General features: G+C 40.6%; 1 protein-coding gene across 3 annotated transcripts in view; it reads left to right on the forward strand.

Annotated features, from left to right (window-relative positions):
* The window catches only part of TPD52 (tumor protein D52), a 120024-nt gene that overhangs the window by 80077 nt on the left and 19180 nt on the right, over positions 1-20767 (forward strand). For all 3 annotated transcript variants that reach the window (XM_027089790.1, XM_027089791.1, XM_027089789.1), the window contains exons 2-3: positions 10463-10578; positions 20122-20270. In XM_027089790.1, coding sequence (XP_026945591.1) covers positions 10463-10578; positions 20122-20270 — 265 coding nt within the window. The remainder of the gene's footprint in view (positions 1-10462; positions 10579-20121; positions 20271-20767) is intronic.

Raw genomic sequence — 20767 nt, forward strand, 5'->3', positions numbered from 1 at the left:
CATCACTTCTTGAAAGTTTTTCAGGATTGTCAAGGTCTTAAATAGCAAATATATGGTTTACAAAATAAAAATCTGAGCAGAATTGAAGAGATGTAGAACCTTCTTATTCCTACAGAGGAGATTTGAGGATGGAGTGACTTCCCCGTTGGGGATCCCCAAATTCCTCCTCCATGGCTGACCTTTCACCCCCTTTCATGGAGTGCCCCAGTTTTGCCAGTTTTACATTTGATTGGGGCTGTGGGGACAGATGGCTCTGAAATAATTGGCTAAAGATTTTTTTTCCTCTTTCTCTCTTTTTTTTGTTTCTTTAAGATGAAAGAGATTCAAGGGTCAGTTTAAGAATATCTGGAGAGAGGTTAACTGGTTTTATCAATATGATTCTGGATACAAATTTTAAAGATTCTTGGTATGGTGAAAACTGCATGCTGTGGGATTGGTTCTAACTCTTGGAACTCCAGCAAGTGTGTTGGGAAATAAAACCTTGAGATAAATTCTTTCCTCATTAACAAAGAATGTGTTCTTCATTATGTTTCTTACACACTTGTGTTAATTAGGACTTTAAAATTGTTTCTATATTAACCATAATTATTCATCTTTACAATATATTGCAGATCCAAAAAAAAAAATCTGGAGAGGCACATGAAACATTTGAAAATACGAATATGTTCTCCCTTTGCTGTCTTTCCTTCCTCCTCCACTCTTCCTGGGAAGTGAAGTTCGGGGAGGGTGACCTTTTTTCTTGGGCAGGAAGTTGACTGCTGTGTTGGGCCCTGTTTTCAGAGTTGAGTCCCAGGAGCACGGTGGCCCGTCTGGCCAGAGAGCTCTCTTCCCCCTTTTGCGTCGGTGCTGTCTGCCTCCCCTCCCTGGCTTGCAGGAATTTCCTCTTTGATGACCCTGTCACTGCCCAGTTCATCTCCTGGGTTCCTGGGTCGCCCCCCTGGGTGGAGTGACTCGAGTTTCCTCATCTTTCTTGTCTCCACGACAATTACTCCACTCATTTTTCTCTCCTAAGGTTTTACTGTTCTCACCATGAGCAAATATGGGAAAATCACAGCCTTAAGGAGTATCAAGGTTTCACAGCCCGTGCTCCTGAATCTCTTTCTTCTGAAAATAATCAATGTCAAATAGCAGGTGTCAGAGGCTCCCTTGCCCGAAGTCAGTGGGGCACTTTTGCCCCCCTGTGGGCATTTGGCCACATCTGGAGGAGATTTCAAGACGGTTTGGTTGCTACCGCTGGGCGCAGGAGGAGATGCTGCAGACACTGAGTGGGTGGATGCCTGGGATGCCCCGTGGGACGCTGCATAGGATACCCCCTGCCAAGAACTGTCCTGCTCTAAATGTCCACCATGTCACAGTTGGGAAGCCTCGTCTTACGTGGGTCCTTTGCTTTTAGGGTCTCTTAAGGATAACCACTTTGGTGTGAGGACCTCCAAGTATTCCTCCCCGCTTCTGGATTTTGTTACATCCGGAAACAAAGAATAAGGCACGGAAAGTTGGAGACCCAAGCACAGACCTTTAAGGGGAAAAATTTTTATCTTGTGATCTTTGTGGATATGACCACTAAAGATATTTTGAACTATATGTTTTTTTATTTAATAAATAAATATATATATTTTTTTTTTTTTTGGTGGTATCTCTAGGTTAAAAAAGGGGCTGCATATTTCTTCTTCGATATGCTTAAAGAAAACAACCCCAGAGACTGAAATTTCTTATTCTTCCTCTTGTCTTAAAGCCATCGTTGCCTCTTTGAAGACTGTGTAAGAGAGGTGTATACAGTTTTACTTTCCAGAGAAGCTTCTAGGCCTTGATTATCCTCTTACAAATTCTCCCTTGGGTAGACAGTGTTAACATTCAGACTTCAATAGCCGATACCTTACACTTCTCTTGTGGCACCTTCTTCCCTCCTAACTGAATGTTCCTGGAGGTGGCTGATGTTATATTCTTCCTGCTCTGAGACCATTAGCGCCCCACCTATTCAACCACGGAGCGTTTGCCGTGTACACACCTTCTGTGTAACGTGAAGGTAGGTGCCCTGCTCCAAATGGTAGCAATCTATTAGATTATGTATGACGCAGAGTTGTATTGCTTCAGAAAAGTGACATTTTACGTCTGTTTTAAATAGGTAAACCTTTTTAGGTGAAAGCAGTGAAGTGAGAATGAAATACATAAAATAAAAAGAGGGGCAAGGTAGACCAGGATGGGAGACGGGGTTCCTATCTCTCCCTCTGACTCCACGGGGTGCCTTCCTACAATTCATTCATTCAGAGAGTATTGCTGAGTATCTCCTGTGTGCCAGACACTCTGCACCAGATACTGTGCGGGGCCGAAGCTACGTGTTCGGAGCGCAGTGCTAAGGTCAAATACTGCCCAGCTGGCTGCGTTCTAAGTACAGTAGGCAATATATGGAGGGGTATTAGGCCCAGAGCAGCCCGGGCCACCAGGTCTGGAGAATTTCCTCCAAGAGCAGGAGACTTTTCCTACTGGTTTGTTGAAATGGATGGGACTTGGAAATAAGGAGAGGGTTTCAGGAAGAGAAAATAACATGTGCAAAGACAGAAAGGAGAGCATGATGTGGAAAGAGAGGGTGGAGGTGGTTGTACGACATCGTGAATGTAATTAATGCCGCTGACCTTCACGCTTAAAAATGGTTAAGATGGCAAATGGTATGTTATATATTTTACCATAATAAAAAAATCAGAGAGGAAAAGTAAGTAGGGGAGGCAGCTTATCTTAACTTACTTCTTAATACGTTCCTTAAAAAAAATAAACCCGTCAAATAACATGTTTGCAGAGGAACTGCAGTTTGGAAGATGCAGCAAGCGCACGGGGGTGGGTGTGGGCGTGAGGACAGTAGCAGGAGATGGGATAGGTGGGCTCCAGATTGTCAAGAGCAGTGAGCTTTACTAGCAGGTGGGCAGCCATACAAGGACGTATGGCAGGCAAGGAGTGCCGTGGTCAGAGTCATGTTTTAGAAAGATCCCTCTGTTGGCAGGGCAGTGAATGGATTGGAGGGGACAGAGACCATCAAGGAGCTTTGGGGGCAAGAATCTAAGCAAAACATGGGAAGAGCCTTGACTAAGGCAGGGGTAGTGGGATTGGTGGTGGAGGGTGAAGTGGACTCCTTGGGAGAGGGAGATGGAGGTGCATCTCAGAGAGGTAGGAAAAAACGCAGGGAGGACAGTGGGAGGTATCAGGACCGCAGACTTCAGAGTGAGGTTCAGTCTGCGCTACCTAGAGATGTCAGATGAGATCGTGACGGAGGACTGTCCTTAGCTGAAGGGGTGGAGGAGGGGCAGATGCTGACGGAGGGGTTGGAGAGTGATGGGAAGTGAGGAAGTGAGCTTTGTGAATCAAGCGTCGTGGAGGAGGAGAGATCGCCAGGACGACTTGTAGGACCCAGGAAGGTGAAACAGCAAATCCTTATCGAACACTGAGTATGTGCCCACCCTTGATTTCGTGGTCTTTTAAAATATTCTTATAAAAAGAGAGCTAGGTGGAATTATTGCCTTTTTATTTATTTATTTATTTTTTTTGCGGTACGTGGTCCTCTCACTGTTGTGGCCTCTCCCGTTGCGTAGCACAGGCTCCGGACGTGCAGGCTCAGCGGCCATGGCTCGTGGGCCCGGCCGCTCCGCGACATGTGGGATCTTCCCGGACCAGGGCACGAACCCGCGTCCGCCTGCATCGGCAGGCGTACTCCCAACCACTGCGCCACCAGGGAAGCCCCTGCCTTTTTATTTTTTAAACAGGTAACGGGGTTTGGGGCTCAGTTTCCTGGGGCTCAGTTCCCTGGGGCTACCATAACAAAGTGCCCCAGACCGAGCAGCTTAAAACAACAGAAATTTATTATTTTTACGGTTTTGGAGGCTGGAAGTCCAAAATCAAGGTGTCAGCGGGGACATGCTCCCTCTGCCACCTGCAGGGACATCCTTCCTTGCCTCTTCCTAGCTCCCCGCTGGTAACCCCTGGCTTGCCTTGGCAGGCAGCTGCATCTCTCCAGTCTCTGCCCTCCAGCATCACACAGTGTGCTCCCTGTGTCTCTGTGCGCTCTGGGTCTTTATATGATGTTCTCTCCGGGTCCCAGTGTTCAGACTTCCTTTTACTTATAAGGACATCAGCCACTGGATCAGAGCCCACCTAAATCCAGTATGATATCATCTTGATTACATCTGCAACAACCCGGTTTCCAAATAAAGACACATTTATGGGTCCTGGGAGTTGGAAGTAGAAGGTATCTTTTTTTGGGGGGTGGGGGAGACGTAAGTCAACCCACAACACCATCTAGTTTTAAAAATCTCTGCCCTGTGTTTCCTGTCTTTACGCAGTGAAGTGTTTGGATTTAAATGATCCAAAATTCTTTTCAGATCTAAAAGTGTATGAAAATGGTTAAAATTTTTTTAGTTGATAATCATAGAAAGTCTTGAAGGGAAATAGTTGGCCTTGATTGGAAAAAAAAAAAAAAGGTGAAAGACGAAGAACTGAAGGGAAGAGAGAACTGTTTAGGGTTCCACTATAGGGGCTGCACCCACCACACCTGAGCAGGGAGGTACCCACCAAACTCTCAACTGTGGCTTAGTTTTAATTGTAGGTTCTAAATATGTATCAAAAAAGCTTTACTTCCTTCCCTGGTTGAAATTTTTGGGACTATGTAGCAAATGGATGGCTATGCATGGGGTGGGAGGAGAATGGAGGAAAGAGAAACTTATTAGTTGGAACAAATCTTTAGCAAATAAGTCAGTTCAAGTGAAATATTTATGAACGTTTGCTTTATTTTGGGCGCTATGAGTCCTGAGGTGAAAAGATAAGGGTGTGACGTCAGGACCTTGTTTTCTGGAACTGGAGACTGTTCAAGACTGAAGTCTTTTCCCCATTATTCCTTGTTCTTCCCCACTGTTCTCACTCCTCAGACATGTTTCCACTGAAGCAAAACACTAAGAACTTCATTTTCCTCAAAGTACTAACAAATTCTCTGACGTCCAAAGTATCATGTTTCATCACATCAAAGACACCACAGATTTTACAAATTTTACGATGTACCATTATTTTACGTTTCATTAAGGGAAAAAATTGCTGCAAGTTAAACTAAAAAACAATGTTTTCACTTAAAATTAGCTTATTTTAAGTGAAAACAAATTTTATTTTAAGTAAAATTGTCACTTAAAATTTTATGCTTATTTTTTCAGATTTATTCAGACATATACATTGATCATAACACTCCTCTGCATACTTTTTTTTTTTTTTTTTGCGGTACGCGGGCCTCTCGCTGTTGTGGCCTCTCCCGTTGCGGAGCACAGGCTCCGGACGCGCAGGCTCAGCGGCCATGGCTCACGGGCCCGGCCGCTCCACGGCATGTGGGATCTTCCCGGACCGGGGCACGAACCCGTGTCCCCTGCATCAGCAGGTGGACTCTCAACCACTGCGCCACCAGGGAAGCCCCCGTGCATACTTTTTAAAGTCAGCTCAGTTCAAGTTTTCCTGAAACATCTTCACGTGCATCGCCTGACTTATCTGAGTTCCCTTTCAGTTAGAAATACTCCATGTCTGTCTTATTTATCTTGCTCTCACAAAACGCCTGTGATACAGCCTTTCTTAGAAGAGAGGTCTGTGATTTTTCTAAGCCGCTGACACCCATTTTGCACATTTTGAGGCACAGCTACAGGTGACAAACAGCGATGCCACAAGGACTGCCTAGCTGGCTGGCTGTACAATGATCTCCAGTTCAAAGATGTAAAATGTAGAAGAAAAAACTGTGTCTCAGGACTGAAGGGGCACCGTTCTCCTGGTTCATCCCCATCGCTCCCTTGGCAGTGGGTCTCCCACCTGGGCAACCAACACTTCTGTCCGTGGGCTTCAGGCTCTCCTCCCCAGATGAAACTCTTCAGGGTGATCCCATGCATGCAGCTGAAGACAGGCTGGCAATCTGTTTGCAGAACTAGAAGAAGAATTAAGCAAGTGGCTAAAATGTTAGTAACCTGATGGAACGAATTATCACTGATTTGCAGTCGCATGGGCTCGATAATGGTATCTGTGACTTTCAAGCCAGGCACCCCGTGTGTTCTCACACTTGCAGGGAACGAAAAGCCCTCTGCTTCCAGCTTCCCTTCTGACCTGCTGTTTGTTCCCCCTGCTCTTTGGAATTTCTCTACGAAAAGTGTACATGAAGGAGTAAGAGTTTAGAGTCAGAAAGACCTGCGTTTTAATTTCTGTGACTCTGGGCACATTACTGAACCTCAGAGAACCTCAGTTTCCTAATGGAAGTAAATACTGCAAATACTGCTTTGCTCATTGGGTGTTGGTTGTAAGATTCTTGCCCTTTTTTTTTTTTAGATAATATGTAAATGTGTCTCCCCTCACGGTGGCTGGTATATTAGATCTCAATAAATATGTCATATTTTCTCCCTCTTCTCTGTCTTTTAAAAATAGATTTCTGTCAGACTCTGAGGAGGAACATTAAAATTAATGATCAAATAAGAATTTTTGAATTATTTATAGTTTTTAGTAATCTATATTTAAAAAAAATTTATTGGAATATAGTTGCTTTACAAGGTTGTGTTGATTTCTACTGTACAACAAAGTGAATCAGCTATACGTATACATATATCCCCTTTTTTGGATTTCCTTCCCATTTAGGTCACCACAGAGCACTGAGTAGAGTTCCCTGTGCTATACAGTAGGTTCTCATTAGTTATCAGTAATCTATACTGATATACATTTCCATGTCCCAACTTTCATGTTATGAACGAGAAATTAATATCTTTTTTCCAGCATGCCAGATTCTACCTCTGCAATACATACTCTACTCTTACTGAACATATAAGATATGGGATAATACCTAGAAACACATAACAAGGTTTGAGGAAACTATATGGTTGGAAATGATTAAAAGACTGCTTTTGACCTACTCTACCATTTTTTACAGAGTCTTATTTATTATTGCCTCTAGGTATCTCCCAAGTCTGACCTTCAGCCCCCTACTCTTGTCTTTATTTGTGCTTTGTACAATGAATGATTTGAAGTTTTATTTTCACATAAAAATATTCAGGTTCAGAGTCCTAACTCCACCATGTATTCAGGTATGTTACCATGGGCAAGTTGCTTAACCTCTGTAAGCTTCAGCTTCCTCATCTGTCAATGGTGATGGTGATCCTTGTCTCACAGAAGTGTTGCAAGTAAATGATGTAATGTATTGGGACCACTTAGCTCAGATTTGGATATAAATAGAATGCACTTTGTGGTGGCGGCTATGGTTACTAATAATTTTCCTAAGTCATGACTGTTAGGTTTTGCAGGTGATTTCGATATCTATGTTTCTGTTCTTCCTTCATGTCCTTAATTTTCCAATTTTTTCCCTAGTCGATGATCCTAAAACAAACCTCGCCTTTAAATTTTAATATTGATAATTTGCTGCCACCTACAGGCTAATACGAAAAAAGCAGAACGTGTAATTACCACTTTCTTAGGCTGAGTATAAAATCCCAAGGTCATCTTGGAGGTCCCGAAGCTAACTGTGGACAACCCCAGAACGCCCTTTTCTGAGATTCTTATTTTCCCTGGTAGCTCAACTAAATTCTTGATTAATATCAGAATCCTCTTAGATTCTTTCTGGAATTGGGCAGTTACGCGTAAAGCATTATTAGTAATCAGATATTGCATCTTCCCCCATAAGTAGATCTGCAAAACAGTGTTTATTAAAAAGTGTGAAAGAAGCTTTGCTATTTAAGGCATGGTTTAGCACCTGAGTTTTTTGTTTGTTTATTTATTTATTTGGCTGCATCGGGTCCTGGTTGCGGCACCCAGGCTCTCGGTAGTGGTGTGCAGGCTCTAGAGCGCGCAGGCTTGGTTGCCCTGCGGCATGTGGGATCTTAGTTCCCTGACCGGGGATCAAACCTGCATCCCCTGCATTGGAAGGCAGATTCTTAACCATGGACCACCAGGGAAGTCCCAGCACCTGAGTTTTCTTGCGCTTTGTTGGGTCCTGTCCTAGTTGGAGAACTTGAGAGGGTCTGAGCAAAACATTAAAAATAAAATAATGTTTGAAATGAACTCTGTTGTGGTTCTTATTCTCTTGCCTCATACGATTGCTGCCTGTATGCTTGTATCCCATCCTCAGTCTCACGCTCCTTTGTCGAATAATCTGGTATAGGGCATACATTAGCAAGCGCACATGGACCCTCCTCAGTGGTTTCTGGCCGTACATAGCACGGCACCGTGTCCGCAGTTTGATATGACTCAAGCTGGAGTAAGAGGTTCCAGTGCCAGATAGCAGGGGATGGGGCCAGTGAGGCTTGTGTGCTAAACTACGTGGTCGAAGTTGCTTTGAAAACGACAAGGAGCTACTAAAGGAACCATTTTAAGCTGGAGAGTGACATGATGAGATTTCTATCAGTACTTGGGCAATCTGCTTGAAGATATTTTAGAGGGGACCCACAGAAGCAGCTATTCATGGAGGCTTTCGATCCACTGATTGTACCTGTCACGTATTGTCTTTGCATGAGAGGACTTGAAGGAGATCCTATTTGCCACTCTAGTTTGTGGTTTTTGAATTGTTTTATTTGTGTTACTTTTATGCCTTTAACAATTCTGTAAACACCTTTCAGGTAGGCACTGTTATGCTACTAATTATTGTTATTGTAATTATCAACTGCTCTTATGCAGTTAATATACAATAGATCATGTGCAAGTGTCTGTACCTTTTACACAATGTACGTACGTATACCCCTCCCGGGCTTGCCATGGCGCTGGCTGCTTGTCAAACAGCGTGCTCGTTCTCTGTCGGTCTTCCTCTCTGCCTGCCTCTTAAGTCTGTCATCTGCCACCTGGCATCCTGCTTTGGGCGGATGCCACATTGCCACTGTGGTGAAACCAGCTCTTCCCAGAAGTGGACGTGAGGGCTGGTGGGGAACAGTGTGGTCCCTGGAATGCTCGCTGGCAGAAAGAGGCAAAGAGCAGGAAGAGGAGGAGACCTTTTCCTGGATCCCCGTGCAAAAAAGCTGTTGCCAGAGGAGACTGTGAACGCCCACAGCTGGGGCATGGGAATGGGTGGCAGGACTGCGACCAGGGTAAGGCGAGCGAGCCCTCGCCTCAGGTGTAGAATTTAAGGGGGCATCGAAAAGCCCTGCAATCAAGATGAGTATTATGTTAATGCGGTGTTTTAAGAAGATTAAAATGGAAGGAATCCATGATGAACAACATACTAGCATTTTAAATAAAGACGAGATCAGTAACAGTGCTATGAAAAGCCACCTTTGGAGCCTGAGGCAAAAGGAAAAATCAACCATACTGAGCCTGTCTATTTAAAAATTTGGTACTTTGTTCACCGTGGATTCTTTGAATTAACTTTGATTTTTAAAAAATATTACATTAAAATATTAAAATAATTTATATTGAGGTTTTTTAGTGCCCTCTTAAATTTATCACCCAAGGTTCAGGGGCCTCACTGCCCACGCTCTTAGCCTTGTACTTGGTTGGTTGGGCAGAAGAGAGGGGAGACTTGCCGAGAGGCAGGTGGCTTCCTGCCTACTCTCTGAAAATACCGAGTTCTTCCTGATGGATGAGTAGACATTGGCTCTATTCCAGGGCAATGGGTGTGGCAGGATTGGTCATAAATAGTGTTTTGGTAGAAATATTATGTGGGTGTTGGTCATTTCTCTGAGTATATAATTTAGGATTTTTAAAAGGGTATCTGGATGAGATAGATATTTTTAAAAAGCTACAAGAAGGTGTCTCCTACTTCCACTAACTAAGGGAAAGAAATGGAATAAAATTTCTTTAGATAGTTCTTCATTGAGGCTGTTAAGAGTTGAATCTGATTAGTAGAGGAAGCTAAAGACATTTACAGTCTCCTTCCTTTGGTTACTATGAATTATTAGTCATGCTGATTGACTAGTTAAGCATTTAAGGTCTTGGGAAGATCCCATTCTTGGCCTCTTAACTCTTCTGCTTTGCAGTAAGTATATTGTGACTGGAGAAATGAACAGAAGCAGAGAGGGTGCTGTATTTTTTTTTTTTTTTTTTTTTTTGCTGCGGTATGCGGCCCTCTCACTGTTGTGGCCTCTCCCGTTGCGGAGCACAGGCTCCGGACGCTCAGGCTCAGCGGCCATAGCGCATGAGCCCAGCCGCTCCGTGGCATGTGGGATCTTCCCGGACCGGGGCACGAACCCGTGTCCCCTGCATCGGCAGGCGGACTCGCAACCACTGCGCCACCAGGGAAGCCCGGCGCTGCATTTTTTAAATTCATATTTTGGTAGGCTGTCATTTGGTGGTTTTTAGTGGTTAGGTCAGACTTTTTTTTTTTGGTGTGTTCCTGGGACAGCCACATCATTTGAAGGTGTAGAAAAATGAGGTGTGGCTCTAACCTAATTGGCTTTATTCTGGCTGGGGCAGTGGAGGAGCCCAAAGGAGAATTTTACTTAGCTTTCATACCTTACAGACTTTTTTTTTTTTTTTTGAAATCTCCAACAAGGTCTACTGAGAACAGACCCAGTACCCGAGGAAGGAGAAGATGTTGTTGCCACTATCAGTGCCACTGAGACCCTATCAGAGGAGGAGAGAGAAGAGCTAAGAAGAGAACTTGCAAAGGTAAAGGCGCAATCCTTCTGGAACTTCATGTTTTGCACTTACTATATTGTCTTCTGTTTTTCTAAAGCACATGGTAATATTGTAGACTCAGTTTCAGGGCAGAGAAAGCAACATGTGTTTACTCTCCTAGAGATCTTGAGTGGGGGAGAGGAGATGAGGGAGTGTGAGATCAGTTGGTTTTTATATGAGGGAAGGTAGGTACAGGTAAAGTGGATCTGAGAAGTAGGGTGTGAAGTGGGAAATGGATGAGGGCTACTAGTGAATATCTTCTAGGTGACCTCACTAACCCCGATGCGCTTGGCTTTTCAGCTGCTTCACTGACTTTTTTCTCCCCTTGGCAGTGTTGTGGATAGAGGTACTTTGAACCTTCTTTCCATACCTTCCTCTCTTTTTTTTTTTCCTTAAAATCAACCATTGTAAAGTGTACAGTTCAGTGGCATTCAGCATATTCACAATGCTGTGCAATTATCATCTCTATCTAGCTCCAAACATTTTTAGCACATCCAGACGAGACCTCATATCACTAAGCTGGCATCCCGTTTTCCCTTCCTTAGCCCCTGGTGACAATTAATCTGCTTTCTCTCTCTATGGATTTACCTATTCTGAATATTTCATTTAAATGGAATCACATATCATGTGACTTTTGGTATCTGGCTTTTATCATTTAGTATAATGTTTTTGAGGTTCATCCTTGTTGAGCTTGTATTGGTACTTCACTGCTTTTTTTGTGGCTGAATAACATTCCATTGTATTTATCTTCTGTATTTTGTTTATCCGTTCATCTGTTGATGGACATTTGGGTGGTTTCCAGCTTTTGACTATTGTAGATACTGAGCTAAGGGATATTTGTGGAAAACTACTTGTTCGAATACCTATTTCTAATTCCTTTGGGATATACCCAGAAGTAGAATTGCTCGTCACATGGTAATTCCATGGGTAACTTTTTTTTCAGACCTGCCAGACTGTTTTCACAGCAGGGACACCGTTTCACATCTCCATCAGCAACTTCTGTACATCCTTGCCAACATTTTTTATTTTCTGTCCTTTTGACTATAGCCATCTTAGTGAGTGTAAAGTGGTATCTCATTGTGGTTTTGATTTGTATTTCACTAATGACGAATGATATTGAGCATCTTTTCATGTGCTTATTAGTCGTTTATATGCCTTCTTTGGAGAAATGTCTATTCAAACCTCTGCCATGTTCTTAAAACGTTATTTGCCTTTTTGTTGTTGAGATGTAAGAGCTCTTCCTATATCCTGGATACTAGACCCTGATCAGAAATGTAATTTGCAAACATTTTCTCCCATTCCATACATTGTCCTTTTACTTTCTTCATAGTGTCTTTTAAAAAAAAACTTATTTATTTGGCTGTGCTGGATCTTAGTTGCGGCGTGCGGGATCTTTAGTTGCATCATGCAAACTCTTAGTTGCAGCATGTGGGATCTAATTCCTTGACCAGGGATCAAACCTGGGGCCCCTGCATTGGGGGCACAGAGTCTTAGCCACTGGACCACCAGGGAGGTCCCTCTTCATAGTGTTTTAATGCATGAAGGTTTTAAAGTCTGATGAAGTCCAGTTTATTTTTTCTCTAGTTGCTTGTCCTTTTGGCATTACATCTAAGAATCCATTTCCCAAACTCAAGTCATGAAGATTTACACTATGTTTTCTTCTAAAACTTCTCTCCTATATATAAGCCTGTGATCCATTTTGAGTTAATTTTTGTGTATGGTTTGTGGTAGGGTTCAACTTAATTCTTTCACATGTGACTTTAGTTTTGTTAGCACCATTTGTTGAGAGATTATCCTCAGTGAATGCTCTTGGCGTTCTTGTCAAAAATCATTTCACATAGATGTAAAGGTTTCTTTCTGGACTCTCAATTCTGATATATTCATCTATATGTCTGTCCTTCTGAGTGTACCACACTCTTTTGATTACTATAGCTCTGTAGTAAGTTTTGAAATCGAGAAGTGTGACTTTTTCACCTTTTTCTTCTTTTTCAAAATTGTTATTTAAGGTCTCTTGCAATTCTATATGAATTTAGAATCTACTTTTCTACCCACAAAAAAATGCCATTGGGATTTTGATAGGACTTTTATTGAATCTGAGGATTGATTTGGGGGAGTATTGCCACCTTAACAATATTCAATCTTACACTCCATGAATGTGGAGTGTTTTTTCATTTGTTTAGATCTTCTTTAATTCCTTTTAGCAATGTTTTATAGTTTTCAGTGTACAAATTTTATACTTCCTTAGTTAACCTTATATTGAAGTATTTTATTCTTTTTGATGTGATTATAAATGGAATTTTCTTAATTTACTTTTCAGATTTTTCATTGCTACTGTATAGAAATACAGCTGAAGTTTCCATGTTAATCTTGTATACTGCAACTTTGCTGAATTTGCTTATTAGCTCTAATAGATTTTTTGTGCATTATTTAAGAATTTTCTATATATAAGATAATGCAGTTATATCTTATATTTTCTGCAGTTAAAGGTCGTTTTACTCTTCCTTTCCATTTTAGATGCCTTTATTTATTTTTCTTCCCTATCGATCTGGATGAAACCTCAGTGCTACGTTGATTAGCAGCGGTGACAGTGGGCATCCCTGTCTTGTTCCTAATCTTGGGGGAAATGCTTTCAATATTTCCCCATTCAGTATGGTGATAGCTTTTGTTTTTTTTATAAATGCACTTATTCATGTTGAGGAAGTTCCCTTCTCTTCCTAGTTTGTTCAGTGTTTTTTTCATGAAAGGGTGTTGGGTTTTGTCAAATGCTTTTCTGCACCTTATTAAGATGATCATGTGTTCATCTTAATTCAATTAATATGGTATATTACATTGATTGATTTTCATATGTTGGATCATCCTTGCATTCCTAGGATAAATCCCACTTTATCCTAGGTGTATGTATTCTAGGTCATGGTGTATAATCCTTTTAATATGCTTCTGGATTTGGTTTGCTAGTATTTTGCTGAGTATTTTTGCACCTATATTCATGGGAGGGATTGACTTGAAGTTTTCTTGTGATATCTTTGTCTGGCTTTTGTATCATAGTAATGGTTGGCCTCTTGGAATGAGTTAGGAAGTTTTCCATTCTCTTCTGTTTAGTGGAAGAATTTGAGAAGAATTGGCCTTATTTCTTCTTTGTTTGGTAGAATTCACCAGTGAAGCCTTCTGGTCTTGGACTTTTCTTTGTTGGAAGATTTTTGATTATTCGTGCAATTGCTTTACATGTTATAGATATGTTCAGATTGTCTATTTCTTCTTGGGTCAGTTTTGACCATTTGTGAATTTCTAGGATTGCATCCATTTCATTTAGATTATCTAGTTTGTTGGCATACAATTGTTCATAATATTTTCTTATAATCCTTTTTATTTCTATAAGGTTGGTAGTAGTGTCACCACTTATACTTCTGATTTTAGTTACTTGCATCTTCTCTTTTTTTTTTTCTCTGTCAGTCTAGCTAAAGGTTTGTCAATTTTGTTGACCTTTTCAAGGAACAGCCTTTGACATCATTGATTTTTTGCTATTGTTTTTCTATTCTCTATTTTGCTTATATTTAATCTTTAGTATTCTCTTTTGTTAGATTTGGGTTTAGTTTACACTTCTTTTTCTAGATCTGTAAGGGTGTAGAGTTAGGTTCTTGATTTGAAATCCTCTTTATTAATGTAGGCATTTGCAGCTATAAATTTTCCTCTGAGCACTACTCCTACTACTTCTCATAAGTTTTAATATGCTGTGTGTTTGTTTTCATTTGTCTCAAGGTATTTTGTAATTTCCTTTGTGATTTCTTCTTTGACTCATTGGTGGTTTAAGAGTGTGCTGTTTAATTTTGATACATTTATGAATTTTCCAATTTTCATTTTGTTTTTGATTTCTAGTTTCATTCCATTATGGTTGATAAAGATATTTGGTATGATTTTAAATTTACTGAGACTTGTTTTGTTGCCTAATATATGCTCTGTCCTGGAGAATGTTCCATGTACATTTGAGAAGAAGGTGTATTCTACTGTTTTTGGGTGAGGTGTTCTATTTATGTATGTTAGCTCTAGTTGGTTTATAGTGTTGTTCAAGTTTCCTGTTTCTTTTTCACTTATCTGTTTGTTCAATCCACTTTTTTTACATCAGATTTTATAAACTAGGTGGGGATAGGATGGGCAAGGCAGATTGGTGATAAGCCCTACGAGGAGAGTAAGAATTAAAAATTTTGAGTATGTGGTACATGCCTAATGTTGTTATTTTGAAAAGATAAAACAAAAATACTTTTTCCACAAGCTATTTATGTTTAGTGCAGAAACAAAAAAAAATCAAAGAAAATTAAAATTACCTACAGTGTAAAAGATTTAGATTATCTGTTTCCAGATTTTTGCTATCTATGTATTGCTATAACATATTTCAGTATTTTATGAAGGCATCAGAATACACATCTGTAACTTTTTTTCACTTAACTGAATTTCAAAAAAAAATTTGTGCCAGTAAATAATCTTCTAAAACACCATTTTAAATTGCTGCATAGCCCATTTTTTAATTGCTTCAAGCTCATTTTTTTTTTTTTTTTTGTGCGGTACGCGGGCCTCTAACTGTTGTGGCCTCTCCCATTGCGGAGCACAGGCTCCGGACGCGCAGGCTCAGCGGCCATGGCTCACGGGCCCAGCCCCTCCGCGGCATGTGGGATCTTCCCAGACTGGGGCACGAACCCGTGTTCCCTGCATCGGCAGGCGGACTCTGAATCACTGCGCCACCAGGGAAGCCCTTCAAGCTCATTTTTAGTTAATGGGCATATTATTTATAAACATTTAGTTGTTTCCCTTTTTTGCTATTATGAACAGTATTTTGATGGAAGTACTTACATATAATCCTTTAGGCACCTCTTTAATTAGTTCTTTAGAATAAATTCCTAGAAGTAGAATCCCTGGGTCTACTGGGTTTTAAGGTCACAGAGTCATTCCCATGTACACCAACAAGGCCAAAATGCTATCCAGAAGATTTCTCATAGTATGTGAGAGAGTAGTTTTTCCAAATCCTTGCCTGCTCTCAGTATAATTATGTCATTATCAGTAATATTAACTTAACAGTAATAGCTCTTAATATAGGTCTAAATCTCCCAATAGATTATGTAATGTTATTTAACAAATGAAGTTATCAGACATATGATATGTAAACGTTTTCCCCCATTCTGTGTGTTTTCCTTTTCACTTTCTTTTCACCCTTTGACGCACAGAAGTTTCTAATTTTGATGAAGTTGAATTTATCTGTTTTTCCTTTGGTGATTTGGGCTTTAGTTGTCACATGTCAGGAACCATTGCCTAATCCAAGATTATGGAGATTAAGGTCATAAGATAATGCACTGCAGCACTGAGTCTTGTGTCCAGGTCTTCATGAACTCTGATGCATGTGCATTTATCCTTTTATTTGTATAGTATTCATGTTTTATCAGAAGTTTATTCAATTTTTCTGAAAACTCCATGAGATATGGCAGATATACTATTACTTTACCTCATATCATATATGACATTGTGATATCACAGTATTATAATAATCATGATATCATAATAATGATAATAAGATATAATAAAATTATTTACATTTAAAGAAAATGGTAAGGTTCAGTTTTTTTACACTAGAGTCACTGCTTGAAATAGTTATAGAAATTAAATAAAATGGAGATAAAAAACATTAGTTTTTTTTACTCCTTCTTGAGATATAATTTACATGCCATCAAATTCATCCTTTTAAAGTATACAGTTCCTTCATTTATATTTATTCACAAGGTTATACAACTATCACTACTACCTAATTCCAGAGCATTTTCATCACCCCGGAAAGGAACCCTGTTCCCATTAGCGTTCACTCCCAATCTTCCCTCTCCCCAGTCTCTGGTAACCACTAATCTACTTTCTATTTCTATAGATTTGTCTATTCTGGGCATTTCCTATAAATGGAATCAAACAACATGTGGTCTTTTGTGACAGGCTTCTTTCACTTAGTATAATGTTTCCAAGGTTGACCCATGTTGCAATCATATCAGTGCTTCCATTCCTTTTTATGGCTGAATAATATTCTGTTGTATAGGTATATACCACATTTTGTTTATTCATTCATCAGTTGTTGGACATTTAGATTGTTTCTACTTTTTGGCTATTATGAATCATGCTACTGTGAACATTCATGTACAGGTTTTTGTTTGAACATAATGTTTTCAGTTCTCTTATTATATACCTAAGAATGGAATTTCTGGGTCATATGGTAACTCCATGTTTAACTTTTTGAGGAACTATCGAACTGTTTTGCTGCCAAACTGCACAATTTTACATTCCCACCAGCAATGTATGAGGGTTCCAATTTCTCTACATCCTTGTCAGCACTTGTTATTGTTTGTCTTTTTGATTACAGCCATCCTAGTGGGGGTGAAGTAGTATCTCATTTGCACTTCTCTAATTACTAATGAATGGTATTGGCCATCTTTTCATATGATTATTGGTCATTTATATATCTTCTTTGGCAGAATGTCTATTTAAATCCATTGTCCATTTTAATTGGATTATTTGCCTTTCTGTTACTGAGTTGTAAGTGCTCTTTATGTATTTTGCATACTAGACCCTTATCAGATATATAATTTGTAAGTATTTTCCCCATTCTTTTAGTTGTCTCTTTACTTTCATGATGCTGTCCTTTGAAACACATCAGTTTTAAATTTTGAGGATGTCAATTTATCTATTTTTTCTTTGGTTGCTTGTGCTTGAGGTCTCATATCTAAGAGATGCAGCCTAATCCGAGGTTATTAAGATTTACCTCTGTGTTTTCTTCTAAGAGTTTTATTGTTTAGCTTTTCCATTTAGATTTCTGATCTATCTTCATTTTTATATATGGTCTGACTTAGGGATCCAACCTCATTCCTTTGCATATGGAAATTCAGTTGTCCCAGCACCATTTGTGGGAAAAAAACTACTCTTTTCCACTGACTTATCTTGGTACCTTGGTTGAAAATCAGTTGACCATAAATGTGCAGGTTTATTTCTGGACTCTTAATTCTACAACACAATCTTAATTACCATAGCTTTGTAGTAACTTTTCCACTCATTATTCCATAATTAAGGAATTATTACTACGGTATTCTGAGCTTGAGCTAGGTAGGTATGTTAGCAGCACAGTCAACAACAAAAGCAGGGAACGTGCTGGGTCATGTATTGTTCAGAAAGATTTACAGTGGCCTTTCTTTCTAACTTTCATTAGGGCAAGTGAATACCTCAGGGATGGGTCAAGGGGTAGAAAACGTAAACTTTAAGTCTGGTCTTTGAAGTATCTGAAATTTGGAGTTCAGGTAAAGAGAAATATTCGAAAGCTAACAATGTGCAATGAGAATTAGCCAGTAATCTGAGAAGTGGACTCAGAAGACCTGAGTTAAAATTCTGGTTCCTACATTATTAGTTTGGTGACTTAGGGCAAGTCATTTAATTTACTTGATTTTGAACCTTATTCATCACCGTTGCCCTTTTCTTCTCATATTCCACTTTGTCAATATACTTCTCAAACTGTGACTTCCCAAAAGGGTACAGTATGTGTGGTCCTGTCTCATAAGCACAGAGGATTATTTTTGTTATGGGCCTGTATTCTAATTAAGGCCATCTGAGAGTATGTTATTCTTTTTTTTTTTTTTTCTTTGGCAGCTGCAGCCACATCACATTTGATTTATCCTTCTTTCCTTTTGTTGAGTACTGTCAGTTCGCTTAACAATACTCTGTTGTTTTTACAGGCCATGTTGTCTTTGAGCTCATAGAAGTGTTGTATAGGTCAAGACTAAGCATATGGCTTTGCCACAAGCCAAGAGAAGCATTCTTCTAAGGGTCTTGAATATTAATGACTGTATGGTCGTCCCTCGGTATCTGCAGGGGGTTCATCCCCGGACCTCTGTGGATATCAAAATCCGCAGATGCTCAAGTCCCTTTTATAAAATGGTGTAGTATTTGCATAAAACCTATGCACGTCCTTCCATACGCTTTAAATCATCTCTCGATTACTTATAATACCTAAGGCAATGTAAATGCTATATAAGTACGATGTAAATGCTATGTAGATAGCTGCCGGCACGTGGCAAGTTCAGGTTTTGTTTTTATGGAACTTTTTTTTCCCGAATATTTTCAGTCTGCAGTTAGTTGCGTCTGTGGATGTGGAACCCGTGGATACAGAAGGCCAACTGTACTTTAGGGACCCAGTTTTTCAACTTCCTGGGACAAAAGTCTTTTCCACCAGGTGTCTCTTCCTCTCTGTGGGTCTGCCCTTTCCCTCTGTTATCCTGGCTTAGGCTTTTCCTCTACTCTGTAAGTCTTTTTTTTTTTTTTTTTTCCTTCATAGCTTCTGTTTATAGTTTTGGCCTCCTCAAGTATATTTAAGCTTCTGTAACATCTCAAAATCTCACTAAGCCCCACCTGTATTTCAGGGCTTCTTTATCCAAGCTTCTACTCTCAGTGTGATCATAGTTTCTCAAACTACGTTCTTTATATTTATTTATTTATTTATCTATCTATCTATCTATCTATCTATCTATTTATTTATTTATTTATTTTTGGCTGCATTGGGTCTTCGATGCTGTGCGCAGGCTTTCTCTAGTTCGGGTGAGCGGGGGCTACTCTTCGTTGCGGTGCGCAGGCTTCTCACTGCGGTGGCTTCTCTGGTTGCGGAGCACGGGCTCTAGGCGCGTGGGCTTCAGTAGTTGTGGCTCGTGGGCTTTAGAGCACAGGCTCAGTAGTTGTGGCGCACAGGCTTAGTTGCTCCGCGGCATGTGGGATCTTCCCAGACCAGGGCTTAAACCCGTGTCCCCTGCATTGGCAGGCGGATTCTTAACCACCGCGCCACCAGGGAAGCCCTTAAACTACATTCCTGAATGAGACTGGCTGGTGGCCACTTGATGGGTTGGCTGACCTTGGGTTGGGAGCCCATTTCTAACCACCAAGCTGAGGCTGGTCAGTCAGCATCAGAGGGTCCACACCTCTGCAGGACTCTCTGGGGGAGACAGTTTGGTTTATTTATGCTTGTGACTTTAGCAGGTACGGAGGCTGACAGTGTGAGCTCCGGTTTATACTAGAGTATAAACTCATATGAAATATGCAAGAAAGTTGGATTTTGGTTTGGCATGGTTGTGTGTATTTTGGTGGGGATGGAGATTAGTTTGACTTAATACACAGATGTGAGTTTTTATGGGCATTCAAGCAGCAGTGTTCAGCTGGAAATGCAGACCCAGCAGTCGGGAGAGTGGCTGTTACAGTAGTTTGAATATTATTTGCGTGGAGGTTGGAGCCCTCAGCCTCTGTGAGGTAACTGGGGACGACTCAAGATGGAAATATAGAGAAGAGAGGAAAGCAGCTTTACAGGAGAGATCAACGTGTAAACTGGTTTACGTAACAACGTATCATATGTTGTTTTTAAAGAGGCAGATAAATGAATCAAGAATGTTTTAAAATGACTAGAATTTTGAGTATAGTTTTGTGCTAACCATCTTAACTTTTTGAATGACTGTATACCTACCCCAACCCTCTTCCTCACAGGTAGAAGAAGAAATCCAGACTCTGTCTCAAGTGTTAGCAGCAAAAGAGAAGCACCTAACGGAGATCAAGCGGAAACTCGGGATCAATTCGCTCCAGGAACTAAAACAGAACATTGCCAAAGGGTGGCAAGATGTGACAGCCACGTCTGCGTATGTTCCCTTGATTCTACATTGTTTTAAAAATTGTAAAGGACACTTTGCCCTTTTTGTCTGGGGACGGGATCAAAAGGTACTGAGGACATTTCTGCAGCTTTTCTCTGTACTGTGCAGGGCACTGCCCGTTCCACCCCCCGTCCCCCCATTCTCAAGTGTATCTGACCCTTCTCTAACTTCAGTCTTTCAGACTGTTCTAGGGAACAGAAAGAAAACCAGCCTCATACGTGAGTTGAAGAAATACAATCTAAGCTCTAAAAACGTTATATATCGACTTACCAGATATATACATGAGTCGCTTAATCCTCAGAATAACCCAGTGGAGTGGGTAGTGAGATAGCCCTAGATAAGGAAACAGGAGCAGATAAGTTTTGAGGTCACAAACCTCTCGAAGTATGGAGGCAGGATTTGAACTCAGGTCTGGCCCAGTACAGAGCCAGTCTTTTTTTTTTTTTTACCCTGTTCTATACATACCATAAGATTCTCAGGTCACC

This window comes from Aethalodelphis obliquidens, unplaced genomic scaffold, assembly GCF_003676395.1.
Source record: "Aethalodelphis obliquidens isolate GAN/ISIS:26980383/991018 unplaced genomic scaffold, ASM367639v1 scaffold68, whole genome shotgun sequence".
In the NCBI taxonomy this organism is placed as follows: Eukaryota; Metazoa; Chordata; class Mammalia; order Artiodactyla; family Delphinidae; genus Aethalodelphis; species Aethalodelphis obliquidens.